Here is a 19544-nt window from a genome sequence, read left to right as displayed (position 1 = left end):
TATCTTCCCTAGTCTTGTCTTAAACCAATAGAAGTCAGTGTGATTTGAATTTCATTTGCCCAAAAAAATAATGTTTATTTGCTGAATTCCTGTCGACACTGCCTGTGATCCTGAAGAGAGATCCACCAATCAGAGAAGTTGCTGTTTCCATGGAAATAAGAATAACGAGCTCAGTAGCAGTGAATTACATAATTGAATAGTCTTCCTGCACTCTGAAACAACGTTTATATTTGTATATATTTGAATATTTTACAATGATCTTTATATGTATTGGATTTTATAATTCTATCAGTTGCTTTGTCAATAATTTTTACATTGTTGTATTCTCATTTATGATTTGATTAATTTGCAATGCTACGTGGGAAGTGTAGTTACTGGTAATTCACTTATAAAATAATTAAAATACACAGTCTTGTACCTTTTGTGTTTTCTCAGATTTTCAAATAATTTCAAATAGATTTCTGAGCTAGTTGTTTGGTTTATGGTGTAGATATTTTTATGTTGTTTTTTGAAATCCCTATAGAGAAAATTATTTTGCAGCAGCTAAGACCACTGAAAAAGTAGGCGATTACTGTTGCGCTCACACACAACAACAAAATTGTAAAATAAAAATAACAGCAAGGTTGATAAATCATCAATTATTTGGCCATTTTGAGATGATCAGTTTGGCCTAGTAACAGAAGTGTTCCTTGTATTAATTCCAAAAATGTACCAACAGAACTGCCAATCGATAATTCAGTTTGTTTATCAAATTTGTTCGTTTCAGTTTTAGCCTATATCATTTATACAGAATATGTTGCCATTATGCATCAGCTCCCAGCTTTCTTGATATTGTTATCACCATCACACAAAAAAAAACCATCTCTTTTGGCCACTGTTCAGGGTTCACATGGTTAAGGAAACCATGGAAATATTAGGGAATTTTTCATTTATTTTTTCAGGCCTGAAAAAGTCATGGAAATAGTCATTATACATTATTTTTGGTTAACATTACTCTAAAACATTTCTCTTTTAAGTCTGTTCTTTTTAATAAATCAATCAAACTGGTTTACAGATTGGTCTAAATCATTCATTAGCAGAGCAATTGCAGTAACATTTCTTATCCAGTTAGAACAAACCACTGAAAAGAAAATATCATGACAATTAATTGGTCAAAAAGTGTGGGAAGCCTGACTGCTATACGTGTCTTTTATTTCTCTCCTCAGGTGTCTCAACTTTTGGAGAATCTGTTAGGGGATGTATGTCTGCCCTTCTACACCTCTGTATTCAAGCTGGGCACAAACTCCTCCAAAAGAACATTTTTAAAGGTACCAGACATCACTTTTAGACCTATCTGGTTTAAAACAATAATAGTTTGTGCACCTTATAGCAATGTATGTGTACACTCAAACACCACACCCATAAATGCTTGTTAAGCGTTTAATATAAACAATTTGCATTAATCGGGAGTTCCTCCACCCTAATAGCTTCCACTCTTCTGGTTCAGCTTTCAATGAAATGTTGGAACATGGTTGCAGTTATTTGCTCCAATTCATTTCAGACACAAGAGCATCAGTGTAGTCAGGCCCAACAGAAATGTTGGGTGATGGGGCTTGGCTCACAGTTGGTGTTAATCCATGTTCAGTGGGATTCAAGACTAGGCATTGTGCAGGCCAGTGAATTTCTTTCACATCACTGTAACCCATTTCTTAATAGACCTTGCTTTGCGCACAGCACATAGACGTTCTAGAACAGACCCATTCTACTAAAAATGTTGGTCTAAGGAGATTGCATGACAGTATGCAAAATTGTATGCACTTGCTTGTAATGGATGTATGAGAAATATCCAAACCTGTAAAATAGATGAGGGTGTCCACATACTTTTGGTTGCATGCTTCCATTTGTTTTCACAATATCAGCTCACTATCTGCAAATGTAATGACATTGGAGCTTAAAGTACCATTTTCTCTTGAAATACTTTCCTTTAGAAAACAAGTAAGGTCCTAAAGGAGAATTGCTCATATCGTGGGGATGCCTGTAACCACCCTTGGTTATGTCTCTTCATCTGGGCAGTGCTACAGAACCGCAGTGAGATGGCTGTCTACTTCTGGGAAATGGTACCCTTTTGATTATGATACTATGATAAACTTATGATACTGTTTTTAGCCTGTCAGTTCTGAGATTGAAACATAACGAAAGTGCCATACTCACCTGTACCCTCTCAATCTCTTAGTGTGGTGAGTCTGTTCTGACTGCACTTGGAGGTTGTAAACTGCTGAGGGAGCTGTCTAAACTGGAGATTGAGACAGAGACTAAGATTTCCATGAAAGATTTGGCCCTGAAGTTCGAGTATATGGCCAATGGTAAGAAGCACGCCAGAGCCTTTTTTTGTGACATGCCTACTAAAACCTGTGATAAACCCTTTTTCTTCCCACTGTCATTATTTACAGATGTGTTCAGTATGTGCTACCAAACCAAAGCATGCCGATCCTTCAAGCTTTTGATCCGGAAGTCTCAGATGTGGGGTAATGCTACCTGTCTGAAGATGGCTATGGGGGCTGATGCTCGTCTATTCTTCAGCCATGATGGAGTGCAGGTCAGTCTGCATTAGGGATGGGCACAAGTACTCGAGTACTCAGAAGTGACATCAGTGATTGTGATCAATAATGATCATGCGTTACGTGACTTTACGCAAAATCTTACACAACTATACACTATACACAAGTTTGTCAAAAAGGGGCCTTATTTTTAATTTTGAGATTTAAAATGGTTTGTTAAAAACACGATGGTTATGGTGCATGCAGTCCCTGAAGTATGGACATAGGGATGCACTTTCTGAGCATTCTTTCATTGAGTTAGCCAGAGATATTATATTTACATTATGCCAATTTTTGTACTTTTTGTAACAACCAGTAATAATGAATTTGCAAGATAGTGGAACAACAATGAGACCTGACACCAGTGCAGCAGCCAAAGATGCATATTTGGTTTGGGGTAGAATTTTGTGTGACTGGCAAAATGTAACATTCAATGTGCAATTTTTGCAAATTGCCAAACGGCTACAGAAACAACTGGTACAAAGTGACAGCAACTGTTATGTGTAGTTTTTTTTAACATATTTTCCCATAAAAAAATAGGTATTATTCATTGACTTTAATAATAAATGTTGCAATTCTGGGTAAGGGTTAATACTACACCGACGTTTCATTCTGCTGTAATTTGTCCTGCCGTTTTTTAGAAATCAAGAACATGTCAAATTCTTTCCATTTTTGAAAGTGAAAGTAAAAGTGGAGAATTATGGTAAAAAAAAGGACTTAAATATTGATCTGTCTCAGATCTCACTCACACCTATCATATGGCTTCTGAAAACATGAATTTAATCACTGGAATCTTATGGATTACCTTTATGCTTCCTTGATATGCGTTTTAGAGCTTCAAAGTTTTGATCACATTCACTTGCATTGTCAGGACCAAAAGAGCTGAAATATTCATACACATATGGGATGGCATGAGGGCAAGTAAATAATGAGAGAATTTTCTTTATTGGGTGAACTGTCCCTTTAAGACGATTAGTCGATTTTGAAAATAAGTAGTTTTGCTCATCCCTATCAGCATACAAACAATCATTCATAGTTTTTTATACACAAGGTGTATTCACAAAAGTGTCATTTTGTAGTCCCTGTTGTCTCAGATCTGGTGGGGTGAAATGGATAGAGGCACTGAGGTGTGGAAAGTCATCCTGACTTTGTTAATTCCTCCAATCTGCTTCACCAACATCATCAATTTCAGGTAAGCAAACCACCAAAATCCTCCCATTTTCTTTGTGTAGTTTCTGTGGTAAGGGAGAAGATTTGGAGCATTTTATTTTTAAATATGCAAGATTAATTTGTCTTTTTAAACTTCTTAGAAGTTGGTTTCAGAAATGTAATGAGGTTTTATGGTGTTTGGTGTAATGAAAGTGTTTATAGGAGGTCTGAAGTTTAGATTTGCAATTAGAAGGAAAGTAGTTTTACTGAATTATTTGAATGGTACAGCGAAGTTGGCGATATGGAAGACAAGTAAGAACAAATGGTTGCATTTGTCAACAGCAGATCCTGAAATGATGTTCAGGCAATTAATGGTAGGAAGGCTTAAAGTTTGCACATTATTTTCTCATAAATTATGTTCTGTGTTTTTTGTTAGATGTGGTGTGTCAGTGATGTTTTATGTGCAATTTGTGATGATCAGCTATTTCTGAATCAGCATATTTTTTGTTTGTAGCATGATCAAATCTGGTCTGTTGTGTATTTCTCACAGGAAATTAGACAGTGTGGAAGAGGAAAAATCAGCACTGCCGCTACATCCAACCTCAGAAACAGACTGCCACTACTCAGAGACTGTCTTCTCCCTTGCCGACATCAAAAACCTGTACCTTTACCTTTTATTGGATACATCAAGCATAAATATAATATAAATCTGTATTTGTAATATTGCTAATATAAATTGGTAGATACACATGTCTTCATCTGTTACCTTCTTTCTTTATTTAGCAGTGAATTTGAGCAAGAGGACTCAAATATTATCAGATATCCAACAAAAGGTTTGACTGTAGATTTTGAAACCTAAGTTCTTTTACATTCTGCACTTTTATTCAAATCTTATTACCACCAGTATTTATGCATCTCTCTTCTAATTATACAATTGGGAGTCATTCATGAAATACGAGCGGAACGTTGTGTGTGTTTGTGTAAATCAATCGTAACGCCATTCTTATTTAAATCGTCACATTCAATTAGTACACATTACAAAAGAATGATTCAGAAGATAAATGCATTTTTTCATAGATAAGCCAATTGTCTTATACCTTTACAGTATAAGAATTGGAGAGATTTTTCCTTATTTTTGTTATTTTTTCCCTTGTAATCAGGCACTAATTTTGCAGCATTCCATAAAAAGAAGCAACCCTTTTGGGTTTCCCGCTGGAAGCAGTTCTGGTATGCCCCCGTTACCTCATTCCTCGGCAATGTTGTGATGTACTTCCTCTTCCTGTTTCTGTACGCCTACGTGCTATTGGTTGACTTCAAGCCACCTCCCCCTGATGGCCCTGCCGCCTCAGAATATGTGCTGTACTTTTGGATGTTCACTCTCGTATGCGAGGAGATTCGAGAGGTTGGTGTTCTGATAGACCCATTAATAAGGAGCGCTTTCATTAACCCTCTGATCCATGGTGTCCACTACAATGTACAGACCTTTAAAAGCCATTTTGAACAACTTTGGGTGTGATTTATATGTGGCAAAGCTAGAGAAGTGTTTATGGCAAAATACCAGTATTAAAGTGCTAGATGGATATATAAGTCGATTACGCCTCCCTGAGAATTGCACCCAGGGATAAATTACTGATCACACATTAACCCAAAAGGCCACACAGGTTTGTTCTACAAATAAATGAAGGCTAGATATGTGGGTTCCAATATAGTCAGACAGAATAGGCTAAAACACATTCTGCAAGCTGCAGCATCAAATGGTCAATTGTCTAAGAAAACAAAATTTCATATACAGTATACAAGAAAACAAAGAGAAATAAACAAAACAACAAATACTGAGGCTTCCCAATCAGGGAGAAGCAGGCTAGCTATTATGAGAATGGGCTAAAGAAAAGAAACCAACATCACTCAAGTGTACATGCAGTTCTTACAGACTCTACACACCATAAAGTTGAATGTCAGTGGGTACGGAAAGTATTCAGACCCCCTTAAATTTTTCACTCTTTGTTATATTGCAGCCATTTGCTAAAATCATTTAAGTTCATTTTTTTCCTCATTATTGTACACACAGCACCCCATATTGACAGAAAAACACAGAATTGTTGACATTTTTGCACATTTATTAAAAAAGAAAAACTGAAATATCACATGGTCCTAAGAATTCAGACCCTTTGTTCAGTATTTAGTAGAAGCACCCTTTTGATCTAATACAGCCATGAGTCTTTTTGGGAAAGATGCAACAAGTTTTTCACATCTGGATTTGGGTATCCTCTGCCATTCCTCCTTGCAGATCCTCTCCAGTTCTGTCAGGTTGGATGGTAAACGTTGGTGGACAGCCATTTTCAGGTCTCTCCAGAGATGCTCAATTGGGTTTAAGTCAGGGCTGTGGCTGGGCCATTCAAGAACAGTCACAGAGTTGTTGTGAAGCCACTCAACAACGGTGAGCGGTGTGCTTAGGGTCATTGTCTTGTTGGAAGGTGAACCTTCGGCCCAGTCTGAGGTCCAGAGCACTCTGGAGAAGGTTTTCGTCCAGGATATCCCTGTACTTGGCCGCATTCATCTTTCCCTCGATTGCAACCAGTCGTCCTGTCCCTGCAGCTGAAAAACACCCCCACAGCATGATGCTGCCACCACCATGCTTCACTGTTGAGACTGTATTGGACAGGTGATGAGCAGTGCCTGATTTTCTCCACACATACCGCTTAGAATTAAGGCCAAAAAGTTATATCTTGGTCTCATCAGACCAGAGAATCTTATTTATCACCATCTTGGAGTCCTTCAGGTGTTTTTTAGCAAACTCCATGCAGGCTTTCATGTGTCTTGCACTGAGGAGAGGCTTCCGTCGGGCCACTCTGCCATAAAGCCCCGACTGGTGGATGGCTGCAGTGATGGTTGACTTACTACAACTTTCTCCCATCTCCCGACTGCATCTCTGGAGCTCAGCCACAGTGATCTTTGGGTTCTTCTTTACCTCTCTCACCAAGGCTCTTCTCCCCGATAGCTCAGTTTGGCTGGACGGCCAGCTCTAGGAAGGGTTCTGGTCGTCCCAAACGTCTTCCATTTAAGGATTATGGAGGCCACTGTGCTCTTACGAACCTTAAGGGCAGCAGAAATTTTTTTGTAACCTTGGCCAGATCTGTCCCTTGCCACAACTCTGTCTCTGAGCTCTTCAGGCAGTTCCTTTGACCTCATGATTCTCATTTGCTCTGACATGCACTGTGAGCTGTAAGGTCTTATATAGACAGGTGTGTGGCTTTCCTAATCAAGTCCAATCAGTTTAATCAAACACAGCTGGACTCAATTGAAGGTGTAGAACCATCTCTAGGATGATCAGAAGAAATGGACAGCACCTGAGTTAAATATATGAGTGTCACAGCAAAGGGTCTGAATACTTAGGACCATGTGATATTTCAGTTTTTCGTTTTTAATAAATGTGCAAAAATGTCAACAATTCTGTGTTTTTCTGTCAATATGGGGTGCTGTGTGTACAATAATGAGGAAAAAAAAGGAACTTAAATGAATTTAGCAAATGGCTGCAATATAACAAAGAGTGAAAAATTTAAGGGGGTCTGAATAATTTCCGTACCCACTGTATGTGACAAAACACCACCAATACAGCACAAGGAAGCTAGCCCACCTGCTCTTGGCCCTCAGCACCTGCAAATATAAAACAAAAACAATTAACCACAATACAAAGCACAACTAAGTGGCTCATGCAAAATATTTGATTTGTTTACTCAGAAAAAAATTAAAATAAAATAAAAAAAAGCATAAAACATTAAATAACAAAAACATGTATAATTAAGTCAACAGGCCAAAATGTACTTTACATTAACTCAGAAAAATAAATAAATACATTTGAACAACCCACTAACACAAAACAAACAAATAATAATAATAAAAAAATAATAATACAAAATTCATACAGCCATGTGAATAACTGCTTAGGCCCGGAAAGCCAAAAATGGCCATATTGACATTCACTTAATATTTCTTTCAAAGCAACCAGAAACAGTTGAACGAGTCACTATTGTACCAATGAAACCAAACAGTCTTCAACAAAAAGAGACACAATGTGTATGCAATGGACAGATGTGTAACTCTCAAAATAAATCATTTTGGTAACTTATTTCAGTCGGGAATGATAATATTTTATCTTGTTCTGAAAAAGAAACATAATTTTTTTCTCTTTGTGATTCATGCTTCAGATTGTTAAAGGAAAAGTGCAACCCTATATGAAAAATTGTCATCATTTACACACACCATCCATCCATCCATCGTCAACCGCTTATCCTGTGTACAGGGTCGCGGGGGGCTGGAGCCTATCCCAGCTAACATTGGGCGAAAGGCGGGGGACACCCTGGACAGGTCGCCAGTCCATCGCAGGGCCACACATAGACAGACATACACTCACACTCCACCTCCACATCCACATCCACATCCACACTTAGGGCAATTTTTTTTTTTGGAGACACCAATTAACCTAGCCTGCATGTCTTTTGGATGGTGGGAGGAAGCCGGAGTACCCGGAGAGAACCCACGCAGACACAGGGAGAACATGCAAACTCCACACAGAAAGGCCGGGGCAACCAGGGTTTGAACCCACGACCTTCTTGCTGTGAGGCGACAGTGCTAACCGCTGCACCACCGTGTTAAGCAAATAACTGGCAATAAATAATTTCATTATCAGACATTTGCATTAGAGTTTAATGATTAATGCAGGAGTGTAAATCTCTTAATCAACAGTTTTCAATCAAAGAAAGATTAGGGTAATTCAACGCTTGTGGTAGAGGTGTAAAGTCATCACCTGATAAGTGTTTTCTTTTATTTTCTCAGATATTCATTGTGGGCACTAAGACTATTGGCCAGAGGTTGATGCTGTATACTCAGGATGTGTGGAACAAGTTTGATGTCCTTGCCATCTCCCTCTTCATTGCTGGTTTGTTCTGCAGGTAATGGCCCTTTACAGTTAGTCCTGCATCTGTGAATGGAATAAGGAGATCATGTTCATCCACTAGGGGGCAACCTAACCCCACTTTGACAGCGCTTTTCCTCTAAAAGAGAGTGTGTTTCTTCTATTAGAGCAGGCACAGTTCTTCTTACCGCCTCTGATGGTCACGATCACTCCCTCACGTTCCTGACTATAAGCGTGTTGAGGAAGCGTTCGTGGATGGTTTATGTTCTCACTGTGAGAGCGTAACAATGCAACGTTCCGGTTGCAGCTTTTCTTCTTTCGAGGGAAAACAACTTTCTCTGTCCCCCTTGCGGCTCCCCTTACCCACAGGTACGAGACCACTTTGGTTGATGCTGGAGGCGATTCGGGGGCTTCAGTGGGTACGGTTCCGCCAGGTGAATTCCCCACGGACTGCCCACTCCCTGGTATGCTCATTTGTTTCTGTCCAGCACTGGGATGAGACAGGCTTGTCTCACCACCAGCCTTATGTCTCTTCTGGAGCTCGTGAGCCAGATGAGATGTCGATCGCTGCATCGGTGAGTGCCTTGGTGATGTCAGACGCCGAGGACTCGACCGGGCTGCCAACTTTGGGTTTTTCAGCCCAGTCTGAGACCCATGCGGTGCTGACAGTCACGCTTGCCTGGTTGGGTTTTGGGTTTAGAGCGTCTCTTTCTTCCCGGAAGTGTATGACAAGCTGATGCGATCGCGGAGGGCACCTTTTTACTGTCCGAACCCGGTCATTTGGCTCGTCCGCTCTCACTACCCTCGATGAGGGGGGCGGCCGTGGGTTATGCCGTGATACCCCAAGTGGACAAAGCGATAGCGGCACACCTGTGCCCGCTGAGTGCTACCATCTTGCAGACTCGCCCGGCACTCCCTTCCCGAGCCTGTAGGGCAGCGTCGTCCTTGACGACAAAAACCCTACAGCGCTGCCTGCCACAGCGTAGAGCCCCCAACAGGAGAGTGAAGCCCCCCATTTCTCGGCCGGCCGCCAAGACCCCTAAAAGGGCTCCCAAACCACCCTGAGACGGGCCACCTGAGGAAGGAGCTGACTGCAGGAATCCAGGAGCTGGTATACAGACCACTCCCTCCCCAGTGAAGGGCCGGGAGGTAAATGTTTTTTTTCTGTTCACTGCACCCCGTATGGTTTGCGGTACCCACATCACCTCAGATTAGATCGCCTGCATACTCGTTTGCCGCCCCCGTGGCCACACTGGGCGATTCCAGCCTCAGCATCACGAAAACGCCCCCCGCCTTCTCATACCCTCCTCCTCAGTTGCCAGCCCACCTTGTGCTGGGTGCACAAAGCAAGGTATGTGCTTGGAGGGTCTCCTCAGTGCTCTTGGCTCTGAGCCCCACTCCCCGACGTGGCTCTCCCAGTTTCCCCCCGCTGCAAGGCTCCACCCCCAGGAACGTCGGATGCGATCCTTCCCTTAGTGCCCCTTGCTCGTAGTTTGGACACATGGTTATCGCTTCCCAAACCCGTCACGCTGGCGTGCCAGAACCGTCCGACTCGGCTATGCGATTCAATTCGCCAGGTGCCTGCCCCGGTTCCACGGCGTTCTCTTCACATCAGTCTGCATGCAAAGATTGCCGTCTACAGAAGGACGTGATAGAGCCTATCACTCCAGGCGAGATGAATGTTTACTTTCCCGTCTCGTGTGACAACCTGTTGTCTTCTCCTCTGGAGTCAGCGGCGGCTCAGGTCACTGCGCGCCACTCATATCCCGGGCAAACTCAACGTCACAGCAGATGCTCTGTCATGGCAGGTTCGCTCAGGGGATAGTGGAGACTCCACCCTCAGGTGGTCCAGCTGATTTGGAGTCGATTTGACAAGGCACAGGTAGACCTGCTCGCCTCACAAGAATCCTCCCACTGCCCGCTCTGGTATGCCTTGACGGGAGCTCCCCTTGGCACAGATGCGCTGGCACATGGCTGGCCATGAGGGCTGCGTGCAAGTTCAGGGAGGACGAGGAGCAGATCACCTTTGTGCCTCCGTACTTGCCCACTCAGACCTGGTTCTCGGGCCTCACACTCCTCGCAACAGCTCCTCCCTGGCGAATTGCCCTGAGGAAGGACCTTCTTTCTCAGGGATGGGGTACCCTATGGCACCCATGCACACACCTCTGGATTCTACATGTCTGGTCCCTGGACAGGACGTGGCGGACCTAACTGGTATACTGCCTGCTGTGGTTAACACGATCACTCAGGCCAGAGCCCCTTATACAAGGCAGCTTTACTCCCTGAAGTGGCGTAAGTGGTGTTCTTCCCGGAGTGAAGACCCCCAGAGCTGCGCAGTCGGGTCATTGCTTTCCTTCCTGCAAGAGAAGTTAGATGGGTAGCTATACCCCTCCACTCTCAATGTTTATGTAGCTGCTACAGCAGCACACCACGATGTGGTTCAAGGTAAGTCCCTCGATAAGCACGACCTGATCATCAGGATCCCGAGAGGCACTGTCCCGACTGTGCCTCTTTCCCTCATGGGACCTCTCCGTGGTCTTCTCAGCCATTGTGTTGGCATGCCAGGTCCAGTCAGTGCCCACCCCCTTGCGGGTTTGAGCGCACTCCACGAGGAGTGCGGTGTCCTCGTGGGCACTGGCCAACGACACCTCTCTAGCAGACATATATAGGGCAGTGGGCTGGGCAACACCCAATACCGTTACAAGGTTTTACTATCTACGGGTTGAGCCTGTCTCATCTCGTGTTCTTTCAGGTGCGAACAGGTAAGTAAGTTTCATTACACGTACAGCTGGCTGGGTGTACTGCTTGTGCATAGCGCCTTTGCCCTCCAAGAAGGTGAAGCTGTGCACTCTTCACTCCCATGCGTGTTCATGACTGGTGAACCTTGGATGTTCTTCCTCCTAGCTCTCTGACGCGCATATTCTTATATTCATATTCTGCTGAGGAATTTGTGGTCAGACCTGTACTTGTGCTACATGCCCTGTACCGGGGTAAGTGCTCCACAGGTTTTCGGTTCCTTGTTAACCTCCTGTGATGTATCTTCCACAGCACAGTCTCCCCTTCCTTGTGGTTGACCCGCATCTCCCTCGGCAGAGCCCTCTATGTCCCGGTAGCTGTGTTTGTAGAATCTCCCCCCCTATGAAGGGCAGGACTTACAACCGTGCCTCTCCTATGTCCTATGTCCAGCCCATATGGTGCTTTTGCCACTTTTTGCCCTCCCCTCCAGGGCAGGGTGTTTCCTCCGTGGAGCCTTTTCCCTCTGAAAGAATAAGAATGGAAAAGGATGCCTTCCCTGGCTCGTTTATGCTAATTTTTTAGGCCCCGGCTGAATGCATTTTCTATGGAGAGAAAAACTTAGAGAAACCCACGGTTATGGGGAAGCACATGATGTCTTGGGGTGTCTGGGGAGGCTCCGTGCAGTCTGAGTGCATCTGTTCCTATGCTCATAGTAGCTTGCCTACACCTGCATCAGCATTTCACGTGACCAGTTCAGCCAATGTGGCGTTTCATATATGGGACCCCTAGTGTCACTTCATCGACACAACGTCGAGTGAGTGACAGAAGGGGAACATCTCGGTTACTGTCGCAACCTCCTTTCCCTTATGGAGGGAACGAGACGTTGTGTCCCTCTTGCCACAGATAGAACTTTACCGCTGTAATGGCCTGGACCTTGTCTTGGCTCCTCAGTGCAAAACCTGAATGAACTTGCCTGCTGGCCTCCCTTTATACCCGTTTGTCGGGGGGAGTGGCATTTCAACTCGCCAATTCTCATTGGCCTTTTCTCAAAGATCTGAAGGTGAATCAGGCTCCCACGAGTGACCCCCTAGTGTCACTTCATCGACACAATGTCCCGTTCCCTCCATCGGGGAACAGAGGTTACGACAGTAACCGAGGAGGTTTATACACTGTTGAACACTGACAGTTTTATGCTTTTTGTTTTTACTTACAATAATCAAGTAACTTAATCATCAAGGAGGATTTTTTATTTTTTTTGGAAGTTATATTAAAAATCCACTTGACTCAAACATTGTAGGGGGTATATTTGTACAGTCATGAACAATACATTTTTTAGTTAATTAAAAACATGTGATTCAGTCTTCTCAAAAATATGTAGTGCAAGTGTCAAAATTTAGCAGTTATTATCAAACCTCAGTGGGAGCATTCTTCTGCATTTTTGTGGCTGTATTCATGGTTGTATGTGTACATGTGTCTGTCTTAGGATGTTCAGTTGGTCGTTCAACGTGGGACGTGGCATATTGTGCATTGACTACATGGTCTTCACACTCCGACTCATTCAAATTTTTGCCATTCACAGACAGCTGGGCCCCAAAATCATCATACTGGGCAAAATGGTGAGGTAACCAATCTCCAGTGAACTGAAAGATTAGTTGACTAGTAGATTTAAATATCTACAAGAAGAAATTATGTTGGAGCTTAACTTGTTTTGAACCGAGAACATTAATTTAAATTGAAGAGGTCTGAATGATAACATTTTACTGGGGCAGGAGCATGGGAAGTGTGGGTGCTGTTTTCACAGGATTGAAAATGCAACACAAAATGTTTTATAAGCAAAAACAATAAATTTTAATCTTTCTGTTATGTGAAAAGAAAAATAATTGCCAAATCAAAATATATTGTAAGCTTATTTTTTGGACAACGTTTCAATAAACATGCTTGCATTTTGAGTTGTGTTTTATATGATTCCTTCATATATTATTGCAATAATGGTGGCTTTTGCTGTTTCCAGCTGAACACTTGTCACTTTACTTTCAATTTTTAGCATCATTACACAACAAATGGCAATCAGGTATGGCACTATTTTAACAAGCCACTGAAAGAAATCAAGTATAGAGCACCTCCTAGTGTTCAAACAACAAATAACAGAAACTTACACAAAGTAATTCCACCTCAAACTAACGTAAAATATTTATACTTAAATGATTCTGATAACAGCAAAATAATTTCTACATTTATTAGGTATGCGACTCAATTGTCATTTCAAAGGAACACTTTATTAAGGCATTGGAGAATATGATTTTCACCAGCAACCCCCATCCCCCATACATCTTCCCATGTACTTGTGTTCAATAAATAAAAACATAAATAAAATTACTGTTGAAATCAGCAAAATATCAGTACATAAAATAAGACAAAAATACATATTACACTAATAATTGAAAACGATTTTAAGTAACTTTTCACTTCTCTTTCTATTTTGTGTTCAACTCTCTTGAACCACAGATGAAGGATGCATTCTTCTTCTTATTCTTTCTGGCAGTGTGGCTGTGTGCATATGGAGTGGCCAATCAGGCTCTACTGTACACATACGATGCAAGCCCTTCTAGGGTGTTTCGACGAGTGTTGTATAGACCATATTTGCATATATTTGGACAGATTCCTGTGGAGGAAATAGACAGTATGTTTACTTCTGTCCATGAATATTTTGCAGTGTTGTTGTTGGATACACTGCCTTAATTGTTTATCTGTGTGTGTGTGTGTGTGTGTGTGTGTTAAGCTGGTAAATCTTGGAATAGACACTGCACAGATAATCTGACATTGGTTAATGAAGGACAAGAGCCATGTAGAGATACCAGTCACAACTGGCTTGTGGTCGTTTTGCTGGTTATCTTTCTACTGGTCACCAACATCTTACTTGTCAACCTGCTCATTGCCACATTCAGGTATTCATCTATCTGTATCCATCCTTATGTTTAGCAAGTGATCTACACAGCAAAATGCATTTTCTTAATTAGTGTGTTTAAAATACATTTGCTTGCATTAAATATGTGTGAGTTATAGACTTGTTGTCAGAGAATAAATCTTGAAGTAAGTTAATTTTGCTTACCCTGTTGGAAATTTTGTTAGATTTATGCTTAAATAAGTCTAACATACTGTGTTGAAATGATTATTATTATTACTATTTTTTGCATCCATCCATTTATCCACCTTTGTATTTGGAAAAGGAAAACTGTTCTCTTTTTGTCTGTTTTTGCAGCTACACCTTTTCTAAGGTTCAGGAGCGCAGTGACACATACTGGAAGTCTCAGCGTTATAATCTGATAGTGGAGTACCATTCTCGTCCAACTCTCGCTCCACCCTTCATCATCCTGTCCCACATCAATCTCTTCATCAAAAGAAACTTCCGCAAAGTGCCATCCACCAAAATCCACCATTTTGGTAAAGTTATAAAATCATTGCAAACAAGCAGTGAAACTTGCTTAGTATAGGTAGAGATTAGGTTTTACAGCCATTACTATACAGATTGTTTTTATGTTTGCGATAGTGTGCGAAGTGTGCGATAACCGCTATGCAGAATCTATTTTTAATGATTGTTTTATATGAGATTTTTCACACAATGATAAATATTTGTATAAATAGTTACTAGTACATAACAATTATGTATTAGAAATATAAAAATAAAAACAAAAACATGCATTATGAATATAGAAAATTAGTTTTATTTGTTATGGGCTCTGAATTACTGTCAAGATACATGTTTCACTCTTGACAATGTATGGCTATTTTGTAAATAGAGTAATTCATGCAAACAATACATTAAAGGGATAGTTCACCCAAAAATTGAAAACTGTCTCATCATTTACACCAGATGTGTATGACTTTCTTTGTACAGCAGAACACAAATGAAGAAAAATAGAAAATCAGCTCAGTAGGTCCTTAAACTGCAAGTGGTGAAAAAAAGATAAATATTTAAGTACTTTTTAACTATAAATCATTGCTTCCAGACAGCTGCAGTATACGCATTCATGAGAGTGTTGAGATCATGTGGTCTCTCGTGTGACATATTCACGTTGGCATGTTAAGGACATAATCTCAGTTTTTTTTTCTCGGTTGAAACATCCAGAATAAGCATACAAATACACCATTGTGAATACAGATCTAAAACAAAACCAACAGCTTTCCTCCTACCCGGTTGTAAACAGCACTGCTCTTGTGTGTCACGCATGCGTCAGTTCTCGCATAAACATGCCAACTTGACTACCTCAAACACACATACTGCTGCTGATTAAAGTGATGATTTAGTTAAAAAGTACTTAAATATTGATCTTTTTTACACAAAAAGTGATCGTATCGCTTAGAAGACATTCATTTAACTGCTGGAGTCGTATCGATTACGTTTATGCTGACTGTCTGTTCTGTTTGAAGCTTTAAAGGTCTGATCACCATCCACTTGCATTTTAAGGACCAACTGAGCTAAGATATTGTGGCATGGGGGGGGGGGTGGTCATGTGTCAGTCTGCGGGAGAGAGAGAGTGGTAAGGCTCGTCACCTGGTTCACAACGGTCTTTAGGACCTGTCTCTCATTAAAGTGATTGTGGAGGATTCACACAGGGAGATAAAGTGCTTGTGTTACTGCCCACTTCAAGTCCAAATTACTCTGCAAGTAGCAAGGACCCTTCTAGGTCACATGACGAGTCGAAGATCTTGATTATGAGGTTAGGCAAACGGATAGATGAGGGGCATGTCAAATCTACCACCTCAACCTCCTCAAACAATGGAGGGAGGCAGTACCTTTAGCCTTGGCGACAGTAGTTCAAGGTATTTTCCAAATCAAGTTAATTCACCCCGGTCCCTTGCGGAGACCACATCTCGCTGTCGCAGCTTACAGATATTGCCAGGTTGCAAGTGGAATTCGCAGTTGTGTTTTCACCCTTACCCTGTCGCACAAACCTCATAGAGCACCATATCGAGACCACCCCGGGGGTGGTGGATTGTAGTCGCCCCTATCGTCTTCCTGAACACAAGAAAAAGATTGTTCAGGACCCGATCGGTCCCTTTAACAATGGGTCCCTTTAACTCCAATATCCCGAGAAAAGACGGCTTTTTCCACACCGTTCGGATTACACCAAATCATGACTCTTCCGTTCGGTTTGTTCAGAGACCTGGCCACGTTTCTGTGCCTTATGGACAAGGTCCTCAGACCACACATGACATATGCCGCCGCATACCTAGATGATATCATAATTTACAGCAATGATTGGAAGCAGCATATGCAACATCTGAGGGCTGTCCTGAGAGTGCTGAGAGAGGTGGGGCTCACAGCCAACCCGAAAAAGTGCGCAATTGGGCGGGTGTAAGTTAGGTATCTGGGGTTCCACTTGGGGCACGGGTAGGTGCATACACAGGTTGACAAAACAGCGGCGATCGCAACCTGCCCGGCGCCCAAGACCAAAAGGGGGTAATGCAGTACTTTTGGCTGGCTGGCTGGCTGGCTACTACCGAAAGTTTGTGCCTAGCTACTCTGATGTCAGATATCTGATGGCCGGATGTTTCCCTGGCCTGTGTCAGCAGTGGGTGCATGTGGCATGGGGGGTGTGGTCATGTGTCGGTCTGTGGGAGAGAGAGAGTGGTAAGGCTCGTCACGTGGTTCACAACGGTCTTTAAAACCTGTCTCTCATTATGGTGATGGCGGAGGGAGACTTAAGAGCCACGCCACAGCATCATAGTCAGAGAGAACGGAGAGTACAGCTACCTTATATATAGATACATATTGGTGTTTACATTTATTTATAATGATGTTACCGTCGTTTCAAAAGAAAGGAAATTGAAAATAAATAACTGACCTTGAACTTGCTTTGTTGTCTGCTGAAGAAAGAAAGTCAAATACATCTGAGATGGTATGAGGATGAGTAAATGATCAGAAAATTTTCATTTGTTGGAGAACAAATCTTATAAAGCTGACGTGTGTAATTTCAGAGTCACTAGTGTCACAAAACGGAATTGCAAACAATCACTGTTTTCAGATTTTTTAAAAAATCCATTGGTTGTACAAACGGATAGTCCTGCAAACTCAAACCATCAGTCGAGGCAATGTGGCTGTGTCAGGCTGGATAAACAGGGGAATGCTTTGATAGTGCCACAGTATTACACTTTTAGGTGAAATAAAACTACAAACAGCTTATTTACAGTTGCCCATCACATTAATCTTGGATACGAGACCCAACGAATGGCAGCACTTATTTTTATATGGCAGTACCTTTAACCATTTAAGTAAAAACATTTGACTATCTGTTAAAACAAATATTGGTCAAACTGATAATCAGTCTATCTCTAGTTTTAGGGAACTATCCAATTCCTCAAAAAGTATTTTAGAAATATGTATATTGATGTTAAGTTTGTGTGTCTTTCATTTTCCTTTTTGAACAGCCTTGGATTTGAAGGGTAAAGAAGCAAACCAATTGGTGAAATGGGAGAACCTCCAGAAGGAAAGTTTCCTGGCTGTCGAGTACAAAAAACAAAGAGGGACAGACACCGAGAGGCTAAAACAGATTACTGCCAAGTGAGTACACCCAAAGTCTTTCTAGCAAGTCAGTCCACTGGTCGTCTTTGGAACGCTATCAAGAGGCTATTTCCAGTCGTGACAGTGAAGCTCAGTAATAGTTTATCAGTAATAAAATTTGACAATACAAATCATATTACTAAAACATTGCAAAAGAAAAACACAATTTTCCTGGCACTATAATGTATAGCTAATGTGCCTGCGCATTCTCAAGTTGATTGACAGGCGATGTCTGTGTCTAAAAGGTGATTTGCTCTTTTACCTGTAAGGTGTGACTTCCTTTCTACATCTGTTGACTGTTGGGCACTTTGGTTGAGTGTTCCAATTTCACCCATTCATTTTAATAGAAGTGACCCATCTCTGCTAAATAGTCTCTGGTACACCAGCAATGCAAACTTTTGTAGAGATCTTATTATGAAAATCAGAATTTCATATGTTTTAAACCAAAAATTTGAAATTTGAGAGTTTGAAATTCCACAACTTTGACATCAGATAGATACATTAATACATTTACCAATCAACAACATCAATTAAATATTTAGCAACTTAGCCTGCTCAATGTGTATATAAGAAGGAATTAGGATAGATACTAGTATTCCTAAACAACCAAAAGTTGAATATCTCAATATTGACCAAGACCGCAAACTCACAACCTGTTATTAAGCATTGTTACATATTTCACATTCGAATAGGGTGTTTACATATGGGTACAATATCAAAATGGCCCTTTAATTATAAAGGGAGTGTGTGGTAATGGTTATGAAAAAATTAAATCTTGAATATTATGTTTTTGCTTAAAAAACAAAAAAAAAAACAAAAAAAACAAAAAAAAAAAAACCTTGACTAATTTGGCCCACAGGGATAAAAATAAAATGTTAAAGATGTATATAACTCCTTTTAACAGATTAAAAATAGTAAACCTTGTTGTTTCTTCAAGATAATGCTGAATGTGTCTCTCTTTGTGCATGTTGCAGAATGGATGGTGTTCTCAAAAAGGTTGCAGAGATCAGAGATGTTGATCGCAGACTGAGAACACTAGAATCAGATGTAAGAGCACATGTTGTGATGCTTACATTACACTGTATGCTTTATGTAAATCTGCTGTTCAAAGCTTAATATTCACCTATATGCAGATGGAGTTCTGTACATCTTCTCTTCTGTGGATAATGGAATCTCTGTCTCAAAGCAGTGTAGTGAAGCCCAGCAAAGTGCACCCTTCTCGCAAAGGTACACCTGCTTTTTATATCAAAATTCTTGAGTGGTGTTCACACCTACAACAATCTACTGAGAAAAGCATCTGGAAGCCATACAATTTCAATGAGAGTTGATGATTTCCGTCAACATGAGATTCAGGGACTGTTTACGATGCAAGGATGTCCAGTTATGTACAAAGTTAGTTGAGAAGAGTTTATTAAAGTGTGCGGTGACATGATGTAGGGACTACAAATGGGAGGGAACACACTGGAGCTCATCTGATCTGTTACTGTAGTTGAGTTTAGACAAGATGGAGACGTAAAAGGAATAGGTCACCCAAAAATGTTAAATGCATCATCATTTACTCACCCCCATATTGTTCCAAACCCATATAACTTTCTTTTTTCTTTGGAGC

At 41.3% G+C, this 19544-nt stretch overlaps 1 protein-coding gene across 2 annotated transcripts in view; it reads left to right on the top strand.

Moving 5' to 3' along the window:
• The window catches only part of LOC127633407 (transient receptor potential cation channel subfamily M member 4-like), a 42557-nt gene that overhangs the window by 20231 nt on the left and 2782 nt on the right, over positions 1 to 19544 (top strand). The window contains exons 12-27 of one of the 2 annotated variants that reach the window (XM_052112479.1): positions 1206 to 1307; positions 1968 to 2096; positions 2213 to 2342; positions 2430 to 2575; positions 3656 to 3768; positions 4276 to 4386; positions 4512 to 4558; positions 4886 to 5127; positions 8559 to 8674; positions 12857 to 12989; positions 13879 to 14053; positions 14153 to 14318; positions 14633 to 14814; positions 17803 to 17935; positions 18910 to 18982; positions 19069 to 19162. In XM_052112479.1, coding sequence (XP_051968439.1) covers positions 1206 to 1307; positions 1968 to 2096; positions 2213 to 2342; positions 2430 to 2575; positions 3656 to 3768; positions 4276 to 4386; positions 4512 to 4558; positions 4886 to 5127; positions 8559 to 8674; positions 12857 to 12989; positions 13879 to 14053; positions 14153 to 14318; positions 14633 to 14814; positions 17803 to 17935; positions 18910 to 18982; positions 19069 to 19162 — 2092 coding nt within the window. Of the gene's footprint in view, positions 1 to 1205; positions 1308 to 1967; positions 2097 to 2212; positions 2343 to 2429; positions 2576 to 3655; positions 3769 to 4275; positions 4387 to 4508; positions 4559 to 4885; positions 5128 to 8558; positions 8675 to 12856; positions 12990 to 13878; positions 14054 to 14152; positions 14319 to 14632; positions 14815 to 17802; positions 17936 to 18909; positions 18983 to 19068; positions 19163 to 19544 lie in introns of both variants that reach the window. The other variant, XM_052112478.1, reaches the window with a different exon arrangement.

This window comes from Xyrauchen texanus, chromosome 40 (genome assembly GCF_025860055.1).
Source record: "Xyrauchen texanus isolate HMW12.3.18 chromosome 40, RBS_HiC_50CHRs, whole genome shotgun sequence".
Classification (NCBI taxonomy): domain Eukaryota; kingdom Metazoa; phylum Chordata; class Actinopteri; order Cypriniformes; family Catostomidae; genus Xyrauchen; species Xyrauchen texanus.
This window is presented reverse-complemented; position numbering and strand designations above follow the sequence as displayed.